Source organism: Phasianus colchicus, chromosome Z (genome assembly GCF_987193195.1).
Source record: "Phasianus colchicus chromosome Z, bPhaCol1.hap1.1, whole genome shotgun sequence".
NCBI lineage: Eukaryota > Metazoa > Chordata > Aves > Galliformes > Phasianidae > Phasianus > Phasianus colchicus.
In genome coordinates, this window is record NC_143476.1 from 10129687 (window position 1) to 10139969 (window position 10283).

General features: G+C 57.3%; 1 protein-coding gene across 1 annotated transcript; it reads left to right on the forward strand.

Moving 5' to 3' along the window:
- The first annotated feature begins 1634 nt into the window (after window positions 1-1634).
- Window positions 1635-8612, forward strand: LOC149912469 (maestro heat-like repeat-containing protein family member 2B). Its single transcript, XM_090131107.1, has 14 exons — window positions 1635-1643; window positions 2120-2227; window positions 2411-2570; window positions 3447-3499; window positions 4257-4313; window positions 4485-4607; window positions 5538-5617; window positions 5998-6133; window positions 6249-6341; window positions 6725-6820; window positions 6994-7117; window positions 7318-7421; window positions 7883-8035; window positions 8295-8612. The coding sequence occupies exons 1-14, from the start codon at window positions 1635-1637 to the stop codon at window positions 8610-8612; spliced, it is 1614 nt and encodes a 537-aa protein (XP_089987233.1).
- Window positions 8613-10283: the final 1671 nt, after the last annotated feature.

Below are 10283 nucleotides of genomic sequence, written 5' to 3' on the forward strand. Positions count from 1 at the left end.
AGGGTCTGGGGAAAACCTGCCTGCCCTCCAGAGCGAGCCCATCTCCTGCTGGGCGTGGGGGTTGGGGAAGGGGAAGGGAAAGAGAAAGCCTTCTCTGTAGGAAGGGCAGACCTTCGGTCTTTGATGCCGGGCCTCTGCCATCCCTCTCCAGGACAAACAGGCCGTCCTCGGGGCCGTGGCTGCCATGCTGGATGTTCTCCTGCAAGAGGAGCTGCACCAAGAGCACGTCTGGGAGCAGCTCCTCTGGCTTGTGCACCCGTGTCAGGAGATCCAAGACACCTGCAGGGTGGCCAAGGTGAGACGCTGTGCAGGGCTCAGGGTGGACGTGGGGTCAGTGCAAGTGCCACGAGGGGTCGGGGGGTGCAGGGAGGAGGTGGGGAGCCCTTGGAGAAAGGAGGAATGGGTGCCTCAGAGCCTGAGGAGCTTTGTGCTAGCAATTGGGGGGACCACATCCAGTTGCATCTGACTGGAGGAGAAGAGGGCTGCTGGGTGGGAAATGCCTGCAAATGATGCCCAAACATGGCTCAATTGAGAGCAGAGAGACTCTCGGTGCTGCTGGGAGGTGGGGAATAAACAAGAATGCCTGTGCAGGAGCTTCTCCCTGCGGAGGAACAGTTGGAAAACAATTTCTCCACTCCCAAGTGGCTAGATGTGGCTTCATCCCTTTCCTCCTCTCCTGGTCTCTTGCAGAGTCTCACTGTCTTCCTGGAGGCCTTAGAGGGCATTGAGTCTGTCATCCAGAAGGACAAGTTTCTGGACGTCACGAGTGCCGTGTTCTACCAGGTAAGGGGAGCCTATCCTTGTGCCCACAGCAGTTTCCCTCTTACCTAAGTCTCAGGAGGAGTGCAAAGGTCTGAGCCCCTGACTAATGCAGCTGAGCCTTGGCTCCTGCATGCTCATGGCTGTTCCAGAGCCGTGCCTGTCCCCCCGGGGATGCTGTGAGGCAGGCTGGGTTTTGTCTGCCTGTCCTCTTCCTGAGAGTGCCCAGGGAGATGAGAGCAGCAGCACAGCGTCTTTTCCGTCCTCAGTGCTGATGTGATTTTCTCATATGGACTTTGTTCCCACAGCTCTATGACAACACCAGGCAGCACAGCGAGGCTGATTGTGCACAGCTGACCCACTGCATCCTGCTGCAGGGTAAGGAGAGGAGCTTTGGCAATGCTTGGCGGTGCCCTGGCCAAAACCCCTCTCACAAACCTCAGGAATGGGCGTGAGTTTCTTGCTAACATAGTGTGGGATTTCCTCCCTGCAGCCCGGATCTGCCCAGAGGAAATGGTCCTGTTTCTGCAGTCACAGCTGGGCGAGGACTGGGAGGCTGGACGCGTGGCAGCACTGGGTCTGCTCGGTGCTCTGGCTCGCTCTGATGGTCAGTAGCACAGGCTGGGACTTCCAGGGATCCCCTCTGCCATCGGGGTTGTGGCTCCGCTCATGCTTCTGTGCATCTCTTGCAGAGCCCGTGATGATGGAGAAGCTGCCCCAGGTGGTTGAGGCTGTGCAGTGTCTGTGCAGCGACCTCAGGATCCGGGTGAGCTGCTTTGGGAATAGAAAGTGTTGTTGGGGTGGTGATGCTGCTGCCAACACGGGCAGGGCTGGGGTGACTAGAGAGGTGCTGGGGCATTGACCACACGGTCGCGATGGCTCCTGTGGGGAGAGCAGGCAGAGTGGAGCGGGCAGGTCCCTGTGCTGTGCTTGGAAAGTGCACAGCCTGCTGCTACGGCCTGGCCCTCACCTCAGGAGCCAAGGCTCCTCCTCTGCTCCTGTTGTCTCTGCTCGTGCCCAAAGGGCTGCCCCAATGAGCAGGTGGCTTCCCTTTGCCTTCTGACCTGAAAAATCACACCCTCAATTGACCCCTGGCAGGTGAGGACGGCAGTTCTGCACTTCATCAAGGACCTGCTCAGTTCAAACACCCGGAGCTGCTCAGCCTGGGATGTGGTGGGGCACATCTTCACTGAGTTCAGCCGCACCGCTGGAAGAAGGGTAAGGACAGTGGGCAGCATCTTCTTTGGGAAGACCTGTGCTGCTCAGAGGGTGGCACAGAAGCACCGCTGGGGCCGCACCTGAGCCTCCTGAGAGGCTCTGAGAACTGAGGTAACCGGGTTTCAACACCGTTGTTGTGCAGGCAGCTGGAGACCTTTCTGCCCGGGAAGCCCAGGAGGAAGGAGCTCTGCAGGACCTGTGCATGGACATCCTGGGGTCTCTGGACGTCTCTGCGACAGGGATGTCCAAAGTAAGTCACATCTGCCCTGCTGCTGCTCCTTGCCTTCGCACCACCTGTTCCTCATCCCACCACCCCAGGTCTCTCCTCCAGCGTGCTCTGAAGCACGCAAGGCTCAGGGAAATTCGCAGAGTCCTCTTCATCTCTGAGCGGAGGCAGGAATGCTGACACGCTCAACTGCCTCGTTCCCGACAGCTCCTGTGGCCACGGCTGCTGCTGTTCGTGGTGCCAGCCCAGCACACCGGCATGCTGATCCCGGTCTCGCGCTGTGTCCGAGCCCTGGCCGAGAGAGAGGATCTGACAGGACGGCGAGTAGAGGAGCTGGATCCCCATTTCCTCAGCTCCATGTTTCAAGGTAGGAGCAGAAACTCTGCTAGTGAGCTCTGCTGACCTGTGCTACCACCCAGAAGGGACAGCGGAGCTGCGCGTGGCTGGGCACGGAGCGTCTTGGAGTCTGACTCAGCACTTTTTTCTCCTCACAGGCCCACGACTGACTCCCCAGACACTGCTGGCGCGCCTGCTGGTGAGTAGATGCTCCAGAGCCCAGTGCCACCAGCCCCCGGGAGGAAGCAGCACGGCCACGGGCAGAGCTGTTGGCTGCTCCTTGCCCGCCAGGGCAGAGCCACGCTGCTTCCATCCTGGGGGGAAGCCGCTGCTCTTGCTGCAGAAGTGACCCTGCTTCTCCTTGCTCTCGCTCAGGTGGTGGCAGGGAGCCCTGTTGCAGGCAGCGAACTCCAGGCCGCTGCCTTACAGCTGATGCAAAACCTCCACAGCAGGTTCCACAGAGCTGTGGGGGCCATGTGGGCTGCTGAGATCCCCCTGCTGCTGCAGTGTCTCCAAGGTAAAGTGCTGGTGGGGAGGGAGAGGCGGAGGCAGGGAAGGGCGGGAGTGAAAATGCAGCTCTCTCTGCAGGGTGGCAGAGGGGAAGCATTGCCTGCAGCCCAGTGCTTGCTCTGCTGCTGTTCCCATTCCAGGGAGACAGCGCTGAGGCCCGGGGATCTTTCCCCGCGGGGATCTGCCCCTTCCAGGACACGGATGGGCCCTTCACGTCCCCTCAGTTAGTTCTGTGTTCCTGCGGGGACAGTGTTTGTGGGGAGGGACAGGTCATGGTGGAGGGGGTGCGCGTCCCAGCTTGGCAGTGTCAAGTGCCCAGGCCAAGCCAGGTTTGCAGCAGCTCTTCTTCTGTGCCTTGATCCCAAGTAAGGGTCTTTTTCTTCCTGTTGCTGTGCAGGGAAAGATGAGAGCTTCCTGGACGCTGCAGGGTGGGAGCGCCGTCTGCTGAAGGTACAGCACTGCTGGGTGCAGAGAAGTGCTTGCCTGCCCCAAGTAGCCCCGCTCCCATATGAGCCACCACGGGACAGGAACAGCCTCTCCAGTGCTGCTGAGGAGCCTTTGAGGCGCTGCCTCTTCCGCTCTGTCCCAAGCCCAAGGGGGGTCTTAGGAGAAGAGCGGCAGGAGGCTTAAATGGAGGGAATGCTGGGGAGCTGGGAGAGGAACTGTTCTTCCAGACACCTCTCCCCAGAGGGCTGCAGCAATTGGGAGTGAGGGAAGAGGCAAAGGGCGAGGGAACATCGTCTTCTCCTGTTCTCCAACAGTTCCTCGGGGCGTCAATGGACACCATACGGGATGAGGCCTGGATCGAGGCCCTGAGCTGTGAGCTGAGCCGGTGGCTGAGCAGCTCTGCCAGCAGCTCTGCAGAAAAGGTGAGTTCCCCCCGGCTCCACCCAGCGGTGCAGCTGCAGGTGTCCAACTGGGGCTGGGGCTGCGGCTGGTGCTCTGCCCACGCGGGATGCTGATGCTGCTTCCCCAGTCTGTGCCCCCAGAGGGCCTTTCCCTGCAATCTGCCCAGGGATGGATAAAGCTCGGCCCTGCAGCTGCTCTCAGTGACTCCCAGGGAGCGTGGGTCCTTCCACCTGGCCCTCCCCCAACAGGTTAAGCTGCTGCCACATCTCAGCTTCTTCCTTCCCTTCCCCTGTAGTCTTTCCTGTACAAGGCTCTGGGCACAGTGCTGGGAGCCTGTAAGGGAGTCCTCCACATCCAGGAGAAGCTGCTGCAGCACCTGGAGGAAGCAAACGCGGAGGACCCATGTGAGGCCCAGGTGAGCCCTGCTCTCCTCCAGCTCCTGCGAGCATCCCCGCTCCGTCCCTGGGGCAGAGGGCTTCTCCTGGCCCTGCTCCGCGCCTTTCCATCTCCTCCCTGCTGCCCTTTTCCTCAGGAGTGGATCTGTAGATTCAGGCCTGTGCCAACTGCCCCTTGTTCTTTTGTGCAGGGAATGGTCTCTCTTCTCAGCCACGCGGCTGAGAGTAACTTCCAAGCAGTCCTGGCCACGCTCACCACGTTTGCGTCCAGGCTGTGCAAAGGCCGCAACGCGAGGATTTCCAGGCGCAAGAAGGTAAAGCGTTACGGGTTTCCATCTTGGCATTCTTCTGCCTTATTTTCTGCCCTGGAGCCCAGGTGCATTGCGGGGCACTGGGGGCCGTTGAGCGAGTGTCTCAAGGCATTTCTTCCCACACAGATGGAGCTGGACAGCACGAGAGCTCAGGCCACACGCAGCGCTCTCGTGCTCGCCCACGGCAGCTTGGCACTGCGTGCCTCCAAGGAACAGCTGCTCGCCCACCTGGAGGGAGACATCGTGGGCAACATCCTGATGCTCTACAGCTGCAGCTGCCGGGTGAGAGTCAAAGCGTGGCAGGTGTCTGAGCGCCCAGCTGCAGCCCCTCCACATGGGGGGATGCTGAGAGGGGCCTTCCCTTTCCAAAGGTCCCCCGGGGAATGGTTTGTGCCCAGATGAAGACCCAAGCCCTTCCCTTAGCGTTGCCCCCACGTGTCCCCCTTGCAGCCCTTGTCCCGTCCCGCAGTTCAAAGAATGTTCTTCTCTCTTGGGCCTCAGGACCTGCAGAACAACCTCGCACTGGTGCAGAGCATCACCGACTTCAGCTCTGCCTTCCAAGCAGTCGTGGGTGATTCTGCATCCTTTAACCCCTCCTTGAAGGGAAAGCTTCTGGAGATCCTGATGGTGAGTGCCTAGAGGCAGGGCTGCCTGCAGAGTTCTGGGCTGTGCCACGCGGCCCACTTCCCTGGGGGCACACAGGTCTCCATCAGCCACACGTCTCCAGCTGGTGGGGACTTTGGGTGCTGGAGGCAGCAGCTGTGCAGCGGGCTAGGTGCACCAGCTGTCGAGCTGCTGCATCCTGCAGTGCTTCCATGGGAAACATGGGAGTGATGGGGCTGGTGTGTAACAGTTGTGCCTGTCTCGGGGCTGGGTGGAAAAGCTCTCATGTGCCCCCTGCCCACCTTGACAGTGTCTCTCTGGGACTTGCAGGACCTGATGAAGAAATATTATTCGGGCATTCCTGTCTCCCCAGTGCCCCTCAAGGTGGTCCTGGCCCTGGAGCAGTTGAGGTAAGGTCCCCATTTTGGGTAGCTCCTGAAGGTCTGGAGGGGGTAGGGGGCAAGGAGCCGCATCTATAGGAGTGAAGACTGGGCTGTTGTGCCCAGCAGAGCTGAGGTTCTGGGCAGGGAGAAAGGCCCTGGTGCTCCTGTCCCCTGGCAGGGAAGAGAAGGGAGAGATGGGGTTTCCTTCCCTTCAGAGCGGGAGGTGGTTCACTGCTGCCAGGGAGGAGGTGGGCGCTGCTGGAACTGAAGACAGTGCTCAGCAGCAGGAGCTGGGGGTATTGGCTTAGTAGCTGTTGATTAGGAGAAAGTCAGATGCTGTCTGAACCAGGCTGGAGAGCACTGCTAAAGGCCCTTTCTGATTTCTCTTCCTTTCTTCCTCCTGTCAGCAAGCTGAAGCCCTGTTTTGAAAGCAAGGACATGCGGGAGATGTTGGTCCTGTGCTGCAAGAACATCGTGACGCACCCTTCAGCAGAGATGATGCTGAAGATCAGGAAGTCACAGCACGCAGCGCAGTACCTGCAGGTAACCTGCCGTAAATTTCCCGGCCACCTCTCGGTCAAACCCGACCTCAGCACACACAGCCTATGCTCTGGCAGCAGCCGTGATGCTAAACCTCACTGCCCTCTTCTGCTTTCAGCTTCAGCAAACGTCCCTGAAAGCTCTGGGCCGGCTCATGGCGGTTCTGCTCCAGACAGAGCCCAGCGGCGGCTTCTTTCAGAACATAGTGCATGTGAGTATGTGTGGGGCAAGGGAGAAAGCATGGTGCCTGTCGGCAGTGGGGGCAGATCTGGGGACTGAGGGGGTGATCAGAGGGGAGCAATCTCCTGCTGACGTGCCAGCTCACTGCGAGCTCAGAAATGGGCAGAGCGATGGGCCCTGCAGGGGAAAGGCAGGAGCCAGCCCCTGGCAGGCCACAGCCGAGGAAAAGCTCCCGGGTTAGCAGGCAGGATGACTGCAGAGAGCGGGGGCAGCAGTGCCGGTGCTCAGTCAGGCTGGAGGCCACGTGGAGCCACAGGGCAGCCTTGGGGGAAAGTGCTGGGGAAGGAGGGACAGGGAGAGGGGCGGCTGGAGGGAAAGCAAAGACTCCTCAGTGAGACAGATGCTCTACCCCAGGTCCTGCAGAAATCCTTGGTGTCGCAGAACGTGTGGGAGCGCAAGAGGGCCCTGCAGACCTGCTCCCAGCTTCTGGCTGTTTGTGAAGAGCTTCAAGTGAGTAAAGAGCCCCACCGCATGCCCCCTGCTCCCTCCCCAGAGCCCCTGAGCTGGAAGGCGAGCTCCGCCCAGCTGTGCATGCTGTGCCACGGCGTGAGGAAGGCACAGGCGGAGAAGCCAGGGAGAGCCGGGGCTGCCTACAGCTTTCTTCCTGCCTCTCACCCCTGCAGAGAGCAGATGCCTGCGAGCACTTTGGCTCCCTGGTGGGATTGCTGGCGCCTCTGACGTGCGACCCCATGCCCGCATCCCGCCAGTTGGCTGCCACGTGTCTGAGCTCCCTTCTCCGAATCCAAGGTGAGCAGAGCAGGTTGCACCAGCCCTCTGCCCTCCTCCGTGGCACTGCCAGACCCCATGGGCTGGGCCCTGTTTACAGGAGGGAGAGGCACCGTGCACAGCTCTCTTCTCGTCCCCACCCTGTCCTCTGTCTCTCCCCCGTGGAGAGCGGTTCCATTTCCAGAAGCATGACTTCCCTTTTCTCCCTGGGCTCTTTCCAGCCAAAGCAGCCAACAGGGAGCCAGGAGACATCGGGAGCCTGTCTGAGGGACTGCATGCCTGCAGCACTGTCTCTCAGCTCCAGACCACGTCCAAAATGGCCATGGTAAGTGGACCCAGAAAGGGGTGGTGGGATCTCTGTGCGGAGGCTTCTGCACGACTCTGTGCTGCTCCCAGCCTTTCACACCGTTTCCAAAATGAGCTGTCACCCTAAGACCGCTGTTCTCAGCAAGCAGCAGGAGGCTCTGAGCTATGGCTGGCCTTCAGGCACGCAGTGCAAGGGGCTGACTCCATGATGTGTGTGTGTGTGTGTGTGTGTGTGCGCACTTGTGTGCATGTGTGACTGTGGCTGCTGGGAGGTAGGCTTTGCATGTCAGCAGACACCATGGGTGCAGAAGCTGAGCGAAGGCTCAGCCGCCTTCCGTGTAAATAGCAGGGTACGGACAGCAGGAGCGTTGTGAATGGCCGGCAAGCCACTGAGCTAAGAATGCCCTCCAGCCTGCTTTGTGCTCTGAAGAGCTGCGCAGAGCAGTGATGGGATCTCTCCTGCTTCTCATCTCTCTGCAGATCTTGTGCAGAAACTTCCCCGTCGAACGCACCGTCGACTTCATGATGGCCACCAAGGAGACCATCCGGAAAGCCACAGGAGTGCGCGTGCGTGCTGCTGGGAAGTGGGTGACCACCTTTCTGCAGATGCATGGGAAGGACATCTGTTGGAACGTAAGAGACTTTCTTTCTTCCACGTGTCTTGGTTTGTTTCTGGCTGTTGCACCATGCCCTGTGCCGTCTGCTCTGGTACTAAAGCAGCACAGCCTGAGCGCAGAGCCAGGGCTTGGACAGGGGGGCTGGTTTGAAATTTAGGCTTAGGCGCTGGCAGCATGTCAAGGGAGCAGGCACTGCTCACGCGCTGAATGTCCGTGGTTAGGCCCTGCAGAGTCCAGGATGCAGCAAGTCATTCCTTCTCCCCTTCTTCTTCCAGGTGCCACCCATCCTCTACATCCTGCGCAGCTGCGCGTCATCTACGCAGCAGAGCACGTTCGTGCCCTTCCTGTGCCAGGCGGTGGTCATCCTCACCCGCTGTCACACTGAGGCCGTGATGAACAACTTCTCCCGGCCGCCTGGACCCACAGACAGGTACTGGCACTCCTGCCTTTGCTGTTGTTGTAGCTTGCCTCTGCCAGAGGGATCCAGGGAGGAGGCAGCTTTTCTTTTTTCCTCTCAAAGTCTGTGTGAGGTGGAAATTACTCAGTCACAACTTGAGACTCTCCATTTTCTAGTGAGACGTGGAAGAGAATAAGAGAGTTTTGCCTTCAACGGTGGAGCCAGTAGAAGAAAAAGGAAGAAAAAGAAAAGGAAACGAAAGGAAAAAGAGAAAATGAAAGAAGAGAAAAAAGAAAAAAAGAGAAGAAGATGAGAAGGGGAGTAGAAGGGAGAGGAGGGAAAAGGGAAAGGAGAGGGAATGAGGAGGAATGAGAGGAAAGGGGAGGGAAGAAAAAGGGAATGAAAAAGAGAAATTTAAAATGAGCAGAGGAGAAGAGAGGAGAGGAGAGGAGAGGAGAGGAGAGGAGAGGAGAGGAGAGGAGAGGAGAGGAGAGGAGAGGAGAGGAGAGGAGAGGAGAGGAGAGGAGAGGAGAGGAGAGGAAAAAGGGAAGGAAAAAGGGAAGGAAAAAGGGAAGGAGGGGAAAGGAGGAGAGAAAAGAGGAGAGGAGAGGAGAGGAAAAAGGGAAGGAAAAAGAGAAGGAGGGGAAAGGAGGAGAGAAGAGAAAAAATAGAAATGAAGAGAAGAGAAGAGAAGAGAAGAGAAAAGAGAAGAGAAGAGAAGAGAAGAGAAGAGAAGAGAAGAGAAGAGAAGAGAAGAGAAGAGAAGAGAAGAGAAGAGAAGAGAAGAGAAGAGAAGAGAAGAGAAGAGAAGAGAAGAGAAGGGAGGAGAGGGGAGGAGAGGGGAGGAGAGGGGAGGAGTGGGGAGGAGTGGGGAGGAGTGGGGAGGGGAAGAGAGGAGAGGAAAGAAAATGAAAAGAGAGAAGGGGAGGAGAAGGGAGAGGAGGGAAAAGGGAAAGGAGAGGGAATGAGGAGGAAACAGAGAGGGAAGGAAAAAGGGAATGAAAAAGAAATTTAAAATGAGAGGAGTAGAAGAAAAAGGGAAGGGAAAATGGAAGGAGAAAGGGAAAGGAAAAGGGAAGGAAAAAGGGAAGGAGGGGAAAGGAGAAGAGAGGAGAAGAGAGGAGAAAGAAAGAGAAGAGAGGAGAAGAGAGGAGAAAGAAGAGAAGAGAGGAGAAAGAAGAGAGGAGAAAGAAGAGAAGAGAAGAGAAGAGAAGAGAAGAGAAGAGAAGAGAAGAGAAGAGAAGAGAAGAGAAGAGAAGAGAAGAGAAGAGAAGAGAAGAGAAGAGAAGAGAAGAGAAGAGAAGAGAAGAGGAGAAGATTGTATCATTTATTATAAATAAATAAATGCGAGAATCCTGGCTGAGATGTGAAAAGGGTATTTTTTTAGCAGTCTTCCTATTTATAGCTGAAGGAACCTGGGAAGCTCATCGAGTGCAATCCCCTGCCTTAGCAGAACTCCTAGATTAGGTCACTCAGGAACGCATCCAGGCAGGTTTTGAGTAATGTCTCCAGAGAAGGAGACCCACAGCCTCTCTGGGCAACCTGCTCCAGTGCTCCATCACCCTTACTGAAGGGTCTGAAAGTCTGAGTGGCCTTCAGAATTGAAAAACTAGTTGAGCTATGAACTGTACAAGTTTACCTCAGCAGTCTAAGTGCATGTGTCTCTCATGAAACTAGGACACATCTACACGTCTCTTTTTCCCCCTTAAATTCCTCACATCCCTAGCATCTATGACAAAGTGTGTCATAATATGTTGGCAGATAGTGCTTGGTGGCAGGCTTTAATTTTAACAGTCTTTCAGACCAGAAGCTGTGTAGCTCAGCTCTAGATTCAGACACTTACATTTAGACACTCAAATGTAGTTGC

Coding starts and splice junctions, on each gene's coding strand:
- LOC149912469 (XM_090131107.1), top strand. Junction 4,314..4,484: donor AGGACCCATGTGAGGCCCAG/GTGAGCCCTGCT, acceptor TCTTTTGTGCAG/GGAATGGTCTCTCTTCTCAG. Junction 6,342..6,724: donor TCTTTCAGAACATAGTGCAT/GTGAGTATGTGT, acceptor GCTCTACCCCAG/GTCCTGCAGAAATCCTTGGT.